Consider the following 19,157-nt stretch of genomic DNA (forward strand, 5'->3'; position numbering starts at 1 on the left):
CCCACTCATCCACTATGGCAAAGATGGTGGTAGGAGAATAAATTGCATGCCTGAAAATGAATTGATTTCGCGTCAGCCAAATAGTCCATAAGAGTTGAGACATAAAAAAGAGCGTAAACTCCTTATTTATACAGCCTTTTGAGTTATGGTTCTCGGATTTGATTACGAAAGTTAGTCTTCTTAAACAATGGAGGGGTTTACGCTCAATTAAGTATTGTCATGTTATAATTTATCGAAATTACAAGAAAAGTTGATTCACATGAGCACATCTAAAAAAAATAAAAATAAAAAACAAAAGTATGTTATAAAAAAAGTTTTATGATTAGTAAAAAGCCACATGAAGAAGTTTAAAGTATCAAGTAATGTGGCTTGATACTTAAAAATATGGTGTATTACTTGATACTTAAAACACGTATATATAATTGTCTTTTATAACTCTCATTACACCAGTATAATTTAACTCCGTACTATCAACTGTATAAAAATATCATACAGAGATTATAATATACAAAATTATCAACAAATATTCAACACATCATATCATATTACCATAAAAAGAAAATTGGTTTTTACCTAAACTCTTACCTGAAAAGGAAGGGGGGTCAAGGATTTTGTTATAAGATGCAATTCATGCAAATCTGAACTAACCCATCACATGCCTATGTAGTTATACATGTACCAACCAATAAATATTTAATAAACACAAATAAATCGTATAATTAATTTTTTATACTATGGTATTCGCATAATATTTTATACATATTGATGGTAGTTAAGGATTCTTGCATCTAACGTCCATGTGCCCCAATAATTGCAGAGCATCTTAGCCCACCACCCTAAAATTCTCCGATTCTAAGTTATAAAACCAAAATATATCATATCAATTAATTAATTTTTTGGCAAAACTATTATAATTTAATCGTTGAAATCTAAAGGACCCGCCATCAAATTTAAGCTATTGTAATTTGTAATGTAACGAACTGTATAATATAACCATTATCTCTTTCATGATATAAAGTACGTACCCACATTTTCAAGTTGGTGCATGCTTTGACTTGTTCATTATGGTTAAATGTTCAAAATATATATTGATACGACGAATTTATGAATTTTGTTTTTTCATTATTTGTTATGTTGTCTTATCAATATATGATTCAAATCAACCTATAGGTTGACTTGGTTATTGTGTACTTAGCTATGAATTTGTTTAATTATATATGCAACCTTTAGTTTAGATAGACCCTAACAAAATAGTAGATTGTTGGTAATAAATGGCAATTTTGGTTATGATTTTGTAATTAAGTATGCCAATACTTATGGTAATGCTAGTCCCTCTCCAAATTCCCCACTTCACAAATCTCCATAATCATCCGTTATCGTTTTAGAGGTGGTATGTTGTGTGGTAATAAAAACTTGTGGATTTTAAAACACAGTTTGTAGGTTAAGTTTCATTGGCATGGTAATGTGTAATGACCATAAGGTTTCCTTGCAAAATTACATACAAATTTATTATCATATTCATAATTTATTCCTACCAAACGTAATGTAAGTGTAATCAACCTTTATAAGAGATTAAAAGGTAAAGGAACATAATCACGGTATTTTGATGTAATAAAGGATAATTGTTATTTGACGGTTTCTAATTTTGGGATTGTAAAGGTCAACACATTGTATTATGGTATAATGTTGTGACACTCTCTACGTTGTTCTACACTATAGAACCATTTTGCTTTACATTTCACACCATCATATGTCATTTAAAATATTGATGCACTATGAAACGTCTAATCTAAATAATAATTTTATCTCTGTATATTCAAAATAGTTAGATATAGTTTAGTTGGTTGAAGTTTTTGGGGTGATATTAAAAAATTAGGATCAAATCTCATTGTTCTTAATAGAAGTGCTATAAATGGATGACAATAGAAGAAAGTAGAGATTGTTCCAAAATAATAAGTAGTCTAATTATAAATAAATTCATGTCCTGTCTTTAATTGCGTGAGATATGAACATTAGATATTACAATTAATTCAAGACGGATGGAAGGTTATCTTGAAATGGACCCGATATGTTATAAAATTAAATCAAGTAGCTAGCTAGGGACTAGGGAAATGGGTGGGGAGAGGACTGATAAACCCCCAAATGCACCAAATACTAAGGATCTACTTGTACATTACAAAGGGATTAGGAGTAAGCTAAGATCCAAATTAAAGTTAGAAACTAAAGTGCATATCTAAAATGATCAATGACTTTTGACTTTGTGTAATACCACATGGAAGGGGCATTCTTTGTGTAGCGATGACTTGGACATCTAACATGGCATGCTAATTTGCCAATGTTATTACAACATAAAACATAATACGAGTATTTTCATGGTCCACACGGATTATATATAAAAACAACTTTGTTTGACTTCTTCTTTAACTTCTTTTGTAACAATAATAATGTCATGTAATCTAAACACAACATAACCAACATTTTAACACTTAGCGTATTCAATTATTTCTACAATTTCTAGCTAGCTAGTCTTTTGAATAATGTTAAGCTTGTGCAATACATATGTTAACCAATAACGACATAAATAAATTTGAATTACTACTTCCTAATACAATTATCGTTCAAGACTATATACATGATTCAAATTTGATTTCTTCAATATTATACGGTGGACAATGCTTCTTTTGTAGGATGATTTAAGGTTTACAGTTTTCAATTCAAAGTGGAAAAATTAATCCACTTGTCTCATACCTAAGGATTAATTAAACCCAAAAGGTGTTTTAAGGGGATCATAGTATTATACATTTTATACTTAGCTTGTATGAAGTGTGTTTCCATTAGTTTATAAGGGCAATAGCAATAGAACAAACCTCTAAGAGGTTTGTTCACCAGCCACATCATCATTACATAAACCTCTCCCCTAACAAACCTCTCACCAACAATAGATGAACCTATTTACAGGTTTATGTAGGGGACCCATATCAATACTATTCATTAAATTCATCCAAACTAAAAATTAAAAAAAAAAAAAAAAAGGAAAAAGCCCCAAAATTTTGCCAACTCACATGATCAAACCGGTTTGTATTTACAAACCTCTAAAATACAAACCTTTACCCACAACAAGAGGTTTGTTGACAAACCTCTAAAAAATTCCAACAAACCTCACACAAACCCCACCATTGCTATTGCCCTAAAGAGTTAAGACCCTAGAGGGATCTATGGACGGAGTGGGTTGGCCACATTTACGGTACTCATGCATCTCTTTTAATTATTCCTTACGTGTGTGAAAGAACGAAGAAAAAAAAGAGAAATTTAATTTTAATTCACTCCACTATGCTAGTATTGATCAATGTATGCAACACCATACCATTGTTCAAATTTAATTTCTTGCATGTATTTGGTCATCAACAAGTAATTTTTCCATGGTATTGGACGACTAATGTACCATTTATTAAAATTTCATGTTAAAGGCTTCAAAAGTGAGAAAATTAATCCATTTCCCACATATATAGAAAATTAATTGATCCAATATTGCTCTACATATATTACATGAGTCGAGGTAGAACAGATTCGTCGTCTCCTGATAACTTAATTAGGCCACAACACATGTTATTATATCCAACCCCTTTTGTCACTTCTCAAATAAGTATAGTAATATAATTATTGCACGCAATAACCTGATTTTATAAAATAGTATTGTTAAATATTGTAATAATAATTTTTCACTTATAGAATGTATTAATAATCTTTATAGACGGCTTAATAATATAAAATAGGTCTTGTTAGAGGACCAACTCAACCAAAAGTTTAAGCTGATGGTTGAGGTTCAAGAATATGTTTTATATTCTATCACGTTCCCTCACACGAGAGCCTGTTTAGACTAGAAGTGTGGATGCAACATGGACATATAAAAGATCAGTCCATTATCTAACAGGTCTTATATAAAATTTAGGTGTGGTGTGTACAATAAGATCGGTCAATTCAAACCACACATATTATTACACCCATATGCATACAAAAGTTCATAAAAATTTAAAATCATGAATAGATAATATCATGAAAGTGAGGGCGGTAAAAAAGAAAGAAAAAATACCCTAGCAAAGATGGTGGGAATGCATCATTTATCCATATCCAAGTATCTAACCTACCAGCATGCGAGGCTGAAATTGGACTATATTCTTTATTTGAGTTGAAATTACTATGAAAAGTTAGGGCAATAATCAATTTACAAATTTGGAAGCATCTTTTCTACAAGCTACGTGCTAGCTTAATGTAAAAACACCTATTACCATGCATAACTTTTTAAAGGATAATCATGCTAATCATAATTTATAAATATATACTTACAGTTAGATTGCACTTTGCAGTCACAATTCAAAAAGTTGGAAGAATAAACTAGAAAACCTAACAATTGTATGTTCAAAGACCAACTAGTAGTTAACTACTCTTTCAAAGTTAATTAATTAAGTAGTTAATTACCAACTCCAATGAACTTAATTAAGTTGTAATTAATTTTGATTAGACAAGGGCAACAGTTCAATCATTTGCAAAACTTTGTTGACAAAGGGTTCAATAAGCATATATTTTTACTCTTCTAATACGGCACTTCTTCCAAGATTATCCCTAATTAAAGGGTGATTATTAAGTTAACCTAACCTAATCCCCCTTTCTTGTGGAAATAAACCTAACTTTATGAGGAAAGCCAATCTTTAAGATCACATTGCATGACTAATATACTACAAAGGGTAGCAGTAAACATTTATGCTAAAGTGGCTTTGGGAAGAATGCTTAATCAATTAAATAATGATTAGGTGAGGATTAAGGGATCAAATTTCAATGCTAATTATTATCATGGATGATATGGGAAGATTTGACTAATGAATGTAATAAAGAATGGTGGTGTACTTATGTGACATCGCATAGCATAGCATTCGAACATGTTTTACAAATTTCAACACAATACAAGGCAGTGTTCTCTAGGCCATACTTCAGTTGGTGGTGAGGTGTAGAGCTATCAAAAACTAGTGTGATCCTAGCTACTAAATCTAACATAATCCGAAGGGATTTGATTCATATTTCGATTTAGTATGTTTCAATTTTAAACTGGTTCCGATCCAACTAGATTCTATCAAATCCAACCTAGTGATCTGAACTAAAATCGCTAGTGAGATGTTCAACATATGCTATGTTTTTGTAAATCTTATTTTAACTTATTCAATGAAAGTAAATTCAATTAAGTCTATATAATAAGGATATATGTACTGTTTAAATAAATTCATCAAAATAAGCTCAAATAAAGGTTAATACTAATTAGCGATATTTATATTCGGACTTGAAATTAAACTAATACAAGTATATAATAAGTTCTAATAGTTTAATAAGTTCATATGAAGTATAATTGAAACATTTGATAGTGACTTTGTTTAACCCACCACTAGAAAATAGCCCATAAATGATGACCTAAGTTTATGGATATACTAATATCCATAATAAATTATGCTGGAATATGTCTTGATGAACTGATGCTTTAATTTGGAGTAGCTTGCTAGGCAGCTCGAAGTTGTGCATAGGCAAGGCTTCTTGTGACAAGAAGCGAGCTATAGCTCTAACGAGTGAGCTATAGCTAGCTCTTGCGTGGAATGAATAACATTTGGCAAGTGAGCTGCATGTCACATCCTGACAGTTATCCCTATAATTCGACACAACAAATCCTATATGAGGCAACCTCTGATGCATGTGTCTATGGTGAAGATTAGTGTCATTGTGTGTTATTTCCTCCATATATTAGTTTGTTGTGCATGTGGGAAAGGCTAGCCTTGATCAAGCCTCGTCGATTCAGGTGCCACACATGTGATCTGTGCTCGTCCCGTGACATAGAGCTCAGCCCTATGGAGGCTTACGACAGACATGAGCTAGCTGCCATGCTATAACTCATGCATCAATCCGGTCTTTATTTATAAATAATGAAGTAGTTTCCTAATTCGGTTTTCTCCACAACATGACGATTATTTAAATTTACTTGGGGAATACTTAGGGTTTTCTTATGTAATAAAAGGATCATTCAAGATTTTAATTAAGTGATCAATTAGATTACATCTTTTACACCCTTAAGCCATTGAAATTAGGACTCTTTGTATATTCTCTTTGTTCTTTCTCCATTATAGTGAAGATATGTAAATATTGATCATTATAGTTTAACTTTTATGAGTTTTTTTTTTCCCCTTTCGGTTCAGTATATGTAGGACAAGTACTTAAAAATAGGTGAAATAGTAAGGAAATCTTAACATCAGACACCTTCGCTTAACAAAATTCAAATCTCATGCCTCAGGCATTTGAAAGTATAGCCTTAATGAACAAGTAATCAGCCAAACCTTGTTTGATTCCGCTAGGGCGGTAGTTCGAGATTAATTCAAAATTAAAAGAAAACACGAACGGCGTTATAACAGACAAATTTGGAGGTAAAGCACGTGAGAATGGTGTGGAAATTATTGACTATTGATGACTACTTTGCTGTCAATTCAATTCACTGCATGCCCCTTATTTGGTGTTACGACTTCTGCAGATTCTCTCTTTATTTTTTCTTTAAATTTTTTTGGGAAGGTACATTTCATTATTCACTAGTCATTACTTATTTCTCTCTCTCTCTCTCTTTCCATGCAATGCCCCTACATTAATTTGCCTTGTAGGCTGGCGTATGATCTTGAGTTTTGGGCTTCATTCCACTAATTAATTCCTAAGATGCTCTTCTTTTTTTTAATCTCAATTATGTTTTTGAGTGTTACTTGTTGACCTTGTTACAAGATCTTCATGTTTGTTTGCATTTCTTTTTTTATTTTAAGCATGATTATTTAATTTGTATTCTTTCTTCTCATCAAAGATACTTCTTGATTTAATAAGGTGACAATTTGTCATTCCCATGTTCAAAATATAATAAGTACAAATTTAAAATTGGAAAATAATGTATATGAATATAATACAAGAAGCAAAGAAAATTAAAGATGGTCAATTTTAATTAACTTTGAATTAACATTGTCATATGAATTAAAATAAAGGTTTTTTTAAAAATAAATAAACAATCATTGGTGACTCCCTATCCTGCTCATTTTATGTCCCATTTTGGCAAATGAGGTGAAACTTCTTGCTATGCAATGCAACATCTTAATAAGTGCAATCGAAATGCTAATAGGGCATCACTGCATGAGCTTGTTTTGTACTCCCTCATTCCTTAAAAGAACGATCCTTATGGGCTGATTTCGCGGGAATTAAACATGTTAAATAAAAAGAAGTATAAATTTACATGGGATTTGTAAAAAAAAAAAAAAAAAAAAAAGTAGAGAGAGCAAGTAATAAAGTATATGGGAAAACAAAATTTTATATGGAGAAGCTAATTTAGCACAAATATTGTTGCAAATTGATGGGTACTTTAATGCAAATGGGTCGATCATTTTGGAACTAAAATTAGGCCAAAAGGATCGAACTTTTGGGGATGGAGGGAGTATGTTATACAAGTACAAGTATTAAATACTTCTATTGAGTTTAGCTAAATTAAACTTGTTAAATTAAATTCAATAATGTTCAAACAAATTAACAACTCACTACAATATGGGACTATTATTGCAATGCTTCTTGAAACAATGAGCATAAAAAAGTTTATCACCTTTTAAGTGTACTTCATATGTTTTGAATTAATGAGAATAAATCGGTAATTTGGTTTTTTCAAAATAATGGTTTTTTTTTTGTTTTAAGACAAAATAATGGTTAAATTAAACCTGCTCTATTTCTATTTTTAGAGTATATGATCTACATTGCTATTTACTTGTATTTCTTTCAACTCTTCTTTCTTGGAAAACTTCACTTTATTGTATTACTACCTTCAGCTTTTTAATAAGTGCTATATTTTTCATTTTCGGCCATTTTTAAAATTAGTAATGCATTCCTATTTTTGTAAACAATATGGGATAAGAAACACCGATATGAAGAGCTTTAACAAATGTTCCTATATCATATTGCTTCATTTCCTTTTTAAAATTGTTACGCATTGTGCTCTTTTTTTTCATTCTCTTTACGATATCATATTGCTTCCTATGTTTTTGAAAAGCTGTAACAATATGGAATCCTCACCACCAACTCACCAAGTACCAAAGTTGGGAGATTCGACTTTGTAACTTCAAGGTTACAAGAGTATGAAGTATGCATTACTGTCTTACGGAGTATATTTCGTAATTAGATAATGTAAAAAATAATAATACTGTAATAAATAAAAAATAAGAAAAAGGGTACTTCTACTTACGGAGTAGTATTTACATTGTTATGGAATGCATAAAATGATAAAGGGAACCCAAACAGAGGATCATTATTCTTTACTTCATTTAAGATCATTATAAAAAAAAATAAAGAAAAATAAAAACATTGAAAGAACTATTTCACTATTTTGACTTTGTATAAACAACTTTATAAACAGAAAAAACATTACTGTATGAAAATTTGTCGTGGAAATTAAATTGGAAGTAATTAATTATACTAAACACAAATTGGTACTTTATGTTTACACTTGTTTAGGATAAAAAGAGTGAAAATTAAGTATGACTTGTTTTGGCATTATATTGCATGGTCTGAAAATTGCTGACAAAATTACTGTAGAATTGCATAGCAATAGCATAGCTAAACAAATTAAAAGGCGTTTCTCTTCTCGTGTGTAACATTAATTAAAATGTTCAGCCTATAAAGAAGGCTTTACATACTTTTTGGTAAGAAATCTTAATTTAATACAAGTAATACAGTATGACAGTTATTAATTTCTACTGCAAAAATATTTATGAGTAATTTGCTCAATGTTATAGGCTGTTGCCTAAGCTTTTTCTGACACAACTACAGTTGTTACACGTACGTACATACGTACTGTAACTGACGTTCTTAGGGGGTTAAAAAGATGGAGTAACTTTCAATTCTAAAATATTACTATTCAAAATATTGCCTAATGCATGTAAATAACATGTTTACACAATCTCCATACTACGGAGTACAAATAGTGTGCGGTGTCTTTCTTACACCATTGTGGCACACCTACATACTGTCTACTGACCAACGCATAGGCAACTAGTAGTATACTCCATTCTTTTTTAGTTAATGGTAAATTGTACTGAGTATTTCTCAGTTTCTAATAATTAAAGTTATCAATTGCTCTAATAACACTTGGTATAAAATTATATTTAGATGCTATTTTTAAATACCAATAAAAAGATCTAATGATACAATAAAAAAAATTTCTTTGGTTGATACGATATTAATGTATGGTATTATGGTACCAATTAAGCACAAATTAATATCAACAAAGCATTACCCCGTATTAGAGTCATTCGTGACTCTAATTTTTATAGGCGGTACTGAAAATTTTACTCGGTCTATTTTTATTATACTGAAAATTATATCAGTAGGATTGAAGATGCTTCATAATTAATTGTCTATTTTTATTATCTTTTAACGTCAATGTCAATGTCCTTAATTCTTATAAAAACATTAATATTATAAAACTATACATTGAGACCTAATGACGTATTTAATGATATCTTACATCATTATGTTATTTGTACCTTCATTTCATTGTTTAAGACTTAAGTTAAGCACACTCTAGATTTAACGCTTGCTAAAGTAAAATGAATTCTTAATCAAATGAGTATTCAGTAATTAAGTACTCCCTCCGTCCCAAAAAAAACGATACATTTGGCCAAAATTTTGTCCCAAAAAGAATGACCCATTTGCATTAAAACACCTACCAATTTGCTACAATATTTGTGCAAAATTAGCTTCCCCATATAAAAATTTGATTTTCCATGTTATTTTATTACTTTCTCTCTCTATTTTTTTATAAACCCCATATAAATTTATCTTTCCAATATAATTTTACTTCTTTTTACTACCTCCGTTACAGGTTATGTGCAACAATTAGACATTTTTCTCTCTACTTTATGTCAAATCGTTGCACATAACCTGTAATGGAGGTAGTACTTAACTTCCTTAATACCCATGTAATCAACTCAAATGAGTCGTTCTTTTTGGAACGGAGGGAGTTTGGGACGGAGGGAGTAGCATTCTCTTCCGTTTACTCCAACCAAATTAAGGTTCTTTCCATGTTCATCTATAGGCCATTGCATACGCCTAAAGCGGCCTATAAATAGCGACTCACATCAGAAAAGGTTGCATGACCATAACCATATTGAGATAAGCAGTGATGTGAAGTGACAATGCAGTGATCAATCTGATCATCCCTATTTAACGGCTGTGATCACTCGTGTATTAGCCATGCTCTCACTGTACCACATGGATCTTAGATCATAGGGAATCTCATTAGTTATAAATGTACTGTTCACCACCTTTTCATGTTATCCACATATAACTGAAAATGTAACGTGTTTCCATCAACGGCTGATCAAGTAATCATGCATCTAATTATTAATTTGCCATATGTTATGTTGGGAAATTGATTTTGGCACACCCTTTATTGATTTTGGCACACCCCTATGTGAGAAGAGCATAGAAAACTGTGCTCTCACATAAGGGTGTGCCAAAATCAATTGGGGGTGTGCCAAAATCATTTTCCGTTATGTTGTAGGTGTTGTTTCAATAAAAATAAGTTTAATTAGGTAAAAAAAAAAGTTTTAATTAGTAAAAATCTGTAGAAAATTCTATACTATGGTATTTAGTTTTGCATTTTCTATGTTTGGTGGAAAATTTTAATATACTCCGTAAATATATACTACCTCCGTTTCTTTTTAGTTGACACGTATTCCTTTTTAGGAAGTTTCTTTTTAGTTGACACGTTTCCTTTTTAGGTAAATTTTTTACCTTGCATTTACAATCTACCCCACTTGCTTTTTCACTCTCTCTCCTCTCCTTAATATATGTGTCTAAATCAAACGCGTCAACTAAATAGAAACGGAGGAAGTATGTATTGAAAATCTTGTTTAAAGATTAATGAGACAACCAAAAGAAAAGTACGGAGTATACGGGTAAATAGGTAATACAACCCACTTGCTTACTCGTATTATTTTAACCAAAACAAAAATCTTACTCCCTCCGTCCCTTTATTACATGCCTATTTCTCATTTTGCACGGGAATTAAGAAAGCTAAAGATTCCTTAAAACTAAAAATTGGGAGTACAAATATGCATGTGGGGTTAGAGAGAGATAGAGAGAAAGAAAAAAGTTGTTGAGAAAAATAGGAGAGAGAAAGTATTGGGAATTGATGTAAAGTAAAAAAAAAAAAAAAAAAAATGATGACAAATCATCAAAACAAAAATAATATTGGCAAAAAGTACAACTTATAAATAGAAATAGGCACTTAATTTTGGTCACCCTAAAACGGAATACAGGCATGTAATAAAGGGACGGAGGGTGTACTTTTTAAGTACCCAATATTATACTTTCCTTTGTGGATGTTTTTTTTTTCCCTCTTCCATGGTTTTCAATTTGCACTCAAACTTACTCCTTTTTTTTAAAAAAAAAAAAAACTAGTGATGTGAATTAAGAGGCTAATTCTTTTGAAGGGTCCAAGAAACTTTTTGAGGGTCCAAATAGCTTCATTATAGGCTGTCCAAACAAAGAAATAAACAAGGAAAGGTCCACTAGAACAATGGGGAAGGAAGGAAGCTTGATCATCAAGGAAGGAGCAAAGGAGCTGTTACATTCCGACGAGTGCAGCGACGACCACACGCCGATCTGGGATCCACGCACCGGCTCCGGCTTGAGTCCAGCTATACTCATGTGGCGTGCGTGTCACAAGGAGTGGCGCGTGACGTGGTGTGGCAGCGACGTAAAGAAATGGAAGATTTTTAATACAGAGTTTTTTCTAGAGTTTTTGCTTCCAGGTTTTTTCTTGGTTTAAGCACTTAGGATTAAATTTATTTTTTGTTATTTAGTTGCTATAAACTTCCTAAACATATTAGGAAAGTTTGTAGTTAATTAGAGTTTGTTTAGGATTAGTTTTCCTATTCTAATTAGAAGTAGTTTCCTAATCCAATTAGGATTGGTTTCCTATTCTAGTTAGGATACTTGGGGGGCAAGATTAGGAGTTTGTCCTAATCCTTGTGGTGATGGAATTAGCTTATTTATAGTCTATAAATAGGGGAATTTCGTGGCTCTTAGAGTCATAGAAAAATTAGATTAAATAAAATAAAGATTGTTTAGCTTTGCTTAAATGTTTTCTTGCTAGTTTTCAATTCAAGGAGTTGTTAAAAATTAAAACATTAAACACTTAGGGGGTGTTTGGAAACCAGCTTTTCAGCTGGCTTTTGGCTTTTGACTTCTTCAAGTTGGTCAAACAGCCAAAAAACATGTTTGGTTAGTGGCTTTTTTAACTAGCTGAAAAGCTAGCTTTTAAGCCAAAAGCTAGTTGGAGTAGCTTTTGGCTTATGGCTTTTGGCTTGTTGACATTATTAACTTTTGATTAATAATAATTAATAACTAATAATTAATGATATTAATAATTACTAATTACTAATTAATGATTAATAATTAATAATTAATAATTAATAATTAATAATTAATAATTTATAATTTATAATTAATTATTTATAATTTATAATTAATTATTTATAATTAATAATTAATAATTAATAATTAATAATTATAAATTATAAATTATTTATAATTAATAATTATTAATTATTTATAATTTATAATTATTAATTATTAATAATTATTTATAATTATTAATTAATAATAAATATTTTTTTGAAACATAAATTATTAGTATTTAATAATTAGTTTTTAATAATTAGTATTTAATAATTAATAATTAATTATTATAATTCAATAATTAGTTTTTAATAATTAGTATTAAAATGGAGTAATATACAATTATTAGTAATTTCTAACCAATAATTAATTAATTTAAATTATAATTAATTATTATTAAATTATTGTAACCTTATTATAAATAATTAATAATTAATTTACAATTATATTTACCAATAATTTATTATTTTAATTAATATTAAAGTACTATATTAGTTCATTAGTGTTGATATAAGTTTAACAACAGCTAGCACCCAATAACCAATTTACCAAATACTACAACTCTAGTCAAACAGCCAACTCAAAAGCCAATCTAAACAGCCAGTCAAACCCGCCAACTAAAACAGCCAACAGCCAATTGCCAAACAGGGCCTTAGTGTCTAGGAGTAGGCTAAGAGTTTAATCTCAAAATAATTAACGTCCAGGAGTGGATAATTAATTTGGGGATTCGAATCATAAGTTTCAGGAGTGATCTTGTGAGGAGAAATATCGGTGCGTTTGTATTCAATCTTAAAGAAATCCTTCAAGGCTGGATCTTTATTTTAAGGTTGTGGGTTTTCTAAAAACTTGACTAAACAAGGGGTTAGGATCCACATCAATTAGTGTGTGCCCCAGGCGATGCTCCGGGTTTGCTAGTTTGTGTATTTTTTTTTTTATTTTGATAATTATGTTCAACTGTTTGTGTAGTTAGTGTGTGTAGTTGTTTGGGCATTGTCTCGGGTGTCACTTTTTTTTTCTTCACTACAATTATATTTATATTCTAATCTAGTGAAAAATAAATGAATTATATTACCTCTAATTTACTTAATAATTGAAAGGAATAAACAATATTATGTGAAACTTGAAACATTAATAATAGTTTGTTGAAAGAATATTTTATTTTGTTAAATGATGTGGCTAGATTGTGTCGCGCATATACTTTGGATGATGATGTGATATTGTGATATATTTTAATTTTTATACCTTGTAAAATTTATTTAACTCTTAAGGCCATGCATTATATATATATCGAGATTATGCAATCTCCGTAATACTGTGGGTTGATTATAGTAATTTATAAAGTAACTATTGTACTGTATATTTTTTTTTTAATACTTCCTCTGTTTTTTTAGTTGACACCTTTCTATCACCACGCTTGCTAACACATGTTTTTAACGATCAATATCTCTAATTATTAGCATTATAAAATTATAAAAAATGGATATTAAATTGGATGGAGAGTATACTTTCGAAATGTACACTTATATTTCTTACGGAGCACATCTTTTAATTTTTATACTCCCTTCGCCACTAAACATATTTTTGTTTGATTTTTCACGATCTTTAAAACGTTTCTAAAAACGTCTATATCTTTGTTGTCATACGATTAAAAATTATAAAAATTTGATATTAGTAAAATATACCATGTGACGAATTTAATAAAATCCCACAAATGTATATTTTCTTATAAATTAATGGAAATTTATGGTCAAAATTTTTAAAATTTGACCCAAATAAGTCAAATAAAAACTACTCGTATAATTAAGGATAGAGGGAGTACTTTATAAATTTAATTTAATACTTGAATTTTAAGCTACATAATGAGATTGTGCAATCTAATACTGTGGGTTGTAGTATACTTGTATTTTTTATGGTGATAAAAAACATAGAATGAAGCAAATAAATCTGAAAAACACAATGGGGTGAGGATGGAGCTAATATAAAGCTACCCACAGCCCACAGGCCACAGATGTGGTTGTGCAGACTTTGAGAGATAGATGGAAGCCGACCGTTGACCATTTTCATTAAAACAATTTTAAAAATCTAACTCAATTCAGCATCTGCCACTTTATTTTACTGTATTTATTCATATTCACCTTAAGAAATACCATTTCCAATGAATTTATTTATATATTCAACCTACAATACACAAAAGTAACCTCCTCTCTCAATTCATATCATATCATTTCATATCCTCTTGAAAATTAGCAAGGGATCTTTTGCTTTATTTTCTTCATTTCATTTTCACTTTCATTTTTATACGAGTAAATAAGAAAAGAGAGGTGGTTCACTGACTCAGTGAGTCACACCGAGTCAATCATTTATCTTTTTAATCCCATGATTCTTCCTTCTGTTTTGTCTTCTATGTTGGCATCATCATCAGATCCACTTTTTCCCTCTCCTATAAAACTACATTAGCAACTTTTTTTTTTCTTTCTTTCCTTAACCATAATTTAACACACAAACAAAATTTATTATTATGGGAACTGGTTGGAGAAAAGCCTTCTGTTCAACAATCCCAAAAGATAGAGAAAAAGAAAGACCTACTCATCGCAATCATCGTAACAACAACAACAACAATGAAGTTGTTGATGTTCATCCAATTCCTACTCCTACTCCCAAAACCTCTAAATTAAGCTTATTTTCTAGTATTAGCAATCCTTCTACTCCTAGATTACGTGTTCGAACCTCATCATCCACCACCGTTGACAACAACAATGGTGGTAGCAAGAGTGTCGGCCCGAGCCCGAAGGTCCAATGCAAGTTGGGGTCTAATCCTTCGTCTCCTCGCTCCCCTTTCGCCATGCTGAAGAACACCCTCCGCCTTACAAAGGTAATTAACGAATGATGTACAGAATTACTTACATATACGATTGCATTAGATGAACAAATTTAGTTAGTATTAATTTGGGTGTTATTAATATTAATTTTTTGTTTTGGGGATTGCAGAATGGATGTGGATTGTGTATGCAGAGTGTAAAAACAGGACAGGGGATGGCAATATACACGGCGGAATGCTCACACGCATTTCATTTTCCATGTATAGCTGCCCATGTGAGGAAGCAAGGTTCCTTGATCTGTCCAGTTTGTAATATCACATGGAAAGATGTCCCTCTTCTCTCTTTCCACAAGAACAACCCTTCCGAGGCGGAAGAGATTGTCGAAAAGAAAACCATTACCACTACCACTACCACTACTAATGCTAGGTCCTCTGCCATGAGCGCTCCCGCTACGCCAACCGGGAGCGCCAGGATTCATTTCGAGGATAAGCGAGTACAATCACTCAAAAGACAATCAGATAGACCATATAATGATGACGAACCGCTTCTTTCTCCTCGATTCAACCCCATTCCAGAAGCTGAAGAAACAGAGGATTCCGAAGAATTCCAAGGCTTCTTTGTTACCCCGAAGAAACCGCCTGTTAGTAACAACACTAAATCATCCTCTATTGATCCTTACAACTCAGTTGACAAAAAGGCACCACGACATGTTGAAGTGAAATTGTTGCCGGAGGCTGCGGTTGTTTCGGGGTCTCGGACACATGAGACGTACGCGGTGGCGTTGCGAGTAAAAGCGCCTCCGACTCCGGAGGCGATTTTATCTCCAACCCACCGCGCACCAATTGACCTTGTTACGGTCCTTGATGTGAGTGGCAGTATGACAGGGCCTAAGCTCCAAATGTTGAAGCGTGCAATGCGACTTGTCATCTCCTCGTTGAGCTCAGCTGATCGATTATCCATCGTTGCGTTTTCCTCTGCGCCTCAGCGATTGCTGCCGTTGCGAAGAATGACTTCGCAGGGGCAGAAATCTGCGCGCAAGATCATCGACCACCTTAGTTGTGGCCAAGGTACATCCGTTGGAGAAGCGTTAAAAAAAGCGTCAAAAGTATTAGAAGATCGGAGAGAGAAAAACCCGGTTTGTAGTATAATTCTTTTATCCGACGGTCAAGATGATCCGCCAAGTTCAAATCAACGGCAGAGAGCGTCTCAAATGTCGTCGACCCGGTTCGCTCATATTGAGATCCCGGTTCATCCATCCGGGTTCGGGTTCCGGACTCCTGAACCGAAGCAAGACGCGTTTGCGAAATGTGTGGGTGGTTTGTTAAGTGTAGTGGTTCAGGATTTACGGGTTCAACTCGGGTTTTCTTCGGGTTCGGCTTCGGCTGAGATAATGGCGGTTTATTCATGTATTGGTAGACCGAGTTTAATGAGCTCGGACTCGGCTCGGCTTGGGGACTTGTACGCCGAAGAGGAAAGAGAGTTGTTAATAGAACTGAAGGTGCCTATGTCAGCGATTGGGTCCCACCATGTGATGTCTGTGCGTTGCAGTTATAAAGATCCGGTGACTCAAGAGGTCATGTATGGGAGGGAGCGGGCCCTACTAGTCCCGCGACCCCACGCAATCCGATCCTCTGACCCGAGGATCGAACGGCTACGGAACCTTTTTATATACACCCGAGCCGTAGCCGAGTCAAGACGGTTGGTTGAGCATTACGACTTTAGTAGTGCTCACCACCTCCTCACCTCGGCTCGTGCCTTGGTGTTACAATCCTCGGCTAATGGGTTAACCTCAGCCGAGGAGTATGCTAGAGGGTTAGAGTGTGAGTTGGGGCATGTGCATTGGAGGAGGCAGTATCAAGTACAAAAGGAGCAAGAGGCAGCTAATGTGGCCCAGCAAATGGTGGATGAAAATGGTGATCCGCTTACGCCGACGTCGGCTTGGCGAGCGGCTGAGCAGCTGGCTAAGATGGCTAAAATGAAGAAGTCCTTGAACCGGTCTGTTAGTGATTTACACGGCTTTGAAAATGCCCGGTTTTAATTTTTTTTTTAAATTTTTTTTATAATTATTCTAATTTTATTATATAAAGTAAAAAAAATTAATTGAGAAAAAGATGAAGGGGGGTGGTGGGCACATGATGAGAGAGAGACAAAGGAAGTACCCGACGGCGCGGGCCTTTATTGAGCAGAAAGAGACGAAGGCCCACAACAGTAGTATCATTTGGATTTTGGGCCTTTTTAAAAGGAATTGAGGGGACCTTACCTTGTCTCTTTTGTTTTTTTCTTTTTCTTTTTCTTTTTTTTTTTTTTTTTTTTTGGTTTTGGAATTTCTAAGGTTTTAGTAGAAGGTGAAAAGATGATCCAATTTGTAATGAGTACATTCATTTTACTCATCAATGAAAGGATAGTTGTAAATTCAATGATGGAAGCCTTTTCTTTAATTATTCATCAACTTTTGGTTGATATAAACTGAAAACAATGTGGATACATACATGCTTTACATTATCATTCGTCGTAAACATATTCCATATTCATCACGTTGTACTTCATCTGTCTTTAAAAGTTTATTCTTAGACATTAATTGGTTCACAAAAAAAGTCAACAAAATTTTAAGGTATGAAGGGACAAGGGAGTACTATATTGTAAGACTTATTAATCATATTAATAGAGACGTCAACTTTTCATAAAATTGACTTTGATGTAATTTGGGGTGATTATTATACAAGGTATAGAACTATCAATTATCATTTTATACGATATTAATTGTAAATGAGATTATCTTTTTATTAGGCTTAATTTTGTCAAATTATTGATGATGAATGGTCTAATCAAGATTAATAATGTAAGGTATGATTGAGATATTGCAATTTGTTGAAATTATTCATTACTCAAAACATTACACCGAAAGGGTGATGCCATAATAATAATAATAATTGATGAATTATAAGCTACAAGTCTACAACAATGGTACAGTGATATAGGATCTCTTAATTAAATGCTCAACAACCTTGCAACTTGCACAACAAAGATGTCCTGGCCATTTGTCTAATTCATACGCAGTATAAGTTTTTACCATAAAGTTGATGATCAACAAAACATGAGCAAATTGAATGTCTAAATGTAAACCTAGGAGCTGAATGGACATTTCAGAATCACTTGTTGAATAATAATTTGCAAATGAATGGTTTTCACCCAGTTGCTTTAAACTTGCAAATGAATTAAATTAAAGTTTTAAGAAATATCTTTAAGAGTAATATGAGCTCTATCTTAATCCTCAAAATAGTGTCGTAACTCATCAAACTTGTAAAAACCGTTTTTAAAGGGAGTCTTTTCTAATGTAACTCAACTTATAAGGTGAGAAAAAACAAGAAAGTCGAAATAATTATACAACAAGTTGTTCCCCCAAAAGCTAGCAACAAAACCATGAACTTCAATTAACACTCTTCTTGCAAGATCTAATGGTATATCTAAGTTGAAACTCACTCAAAAATCCAGGTGTGGGTCAATGGAAAGTTCTTATCTTGGGTTCCACTAGTTCAAAAACAAGTCACTTCAATGTAGAGTAATGAACAATACTCTTTCCCATTCTTTGTGATATCTTTAGACATCTGATCTACTGTAGAACTTGGTAATGAGCTTTTCTTTTATACCATATGCAATTAATTAACAATGACATAAATATATTACATACATGTACACCAAACATAATAATTCTTATTTGGACCATCCTATGGGCCTGACCTGGGCCCAGCTCATTAATAGTCCATTCTATCACCATTTTCCTTTGAAGTTCGTTATCTTATTTACACAATTCACTAGAAACTAATACCC

At 32.4% G+C, this 19,157-nt stretch overlaps 1 protein-coding gene across 1 annotated transcript; it reads left to right on the forward strand.

Annotated features, from left to right (window-relative positions):
• The first annotated feature begins 14,753 nt into the window (after positions 1-14,753).
• Positions 14,754-17,673, forward strand: LOC145614577 (E3 ubiquitin-protein ligase WAV3-like). Its single transcript, XM_081669634.1, has 2 exons — positions 14,754-15,382; positions 15,499-17,673. The coding sequence occupies exons 1-2, from the start codon at positions 15,029-15,031 to the stop codon at positions 17,365-17,367; spliced, it is 2,223 nt and encodes a 740-aa protein (XP_081525760.1). The 5' UTR covers positions 14,754-15,028; the 3' UTR covers positions 17,368-17,673.
• The last annotated feature ends 1,484 nt before the right edge of the window (positions 17,674-19,157 follow it).

Source organism: Chenopodium album, chromosome 25 (genome assembly GCF_948465745.1).
Source record: "Chenopodium album chromosome 25, dcCheAlbu1.1, whole genome shotgun sequence".
Taxonomy (NCBI): domain Eukaryota; kingdom Viridiplantae; phylum Streptophyta; class Magnoliopsida; order Caryophyllales; family Amaranthaceae; genus Chenopodium; species Chenopodium album.

What these genes read in the sequence shown, in the direction of transcription:
- LOC145614577 (XM_081669634.1), top strand. Translation starts at nt 15,029, where the DNA reads ATGGGAACTGGTTGGAGAAAAGCCTTCTGTTCAACAATCCCAAAAGAT. An exon ending in ACACCCTCCGCCTTACAAAG is followed by an intron (nt 15,383 to 15,498) that starts GTAATTAACGAA and finishes TGGGGATTGCAG; the next exon opens with AATGGATGTGGATTGTGTAT.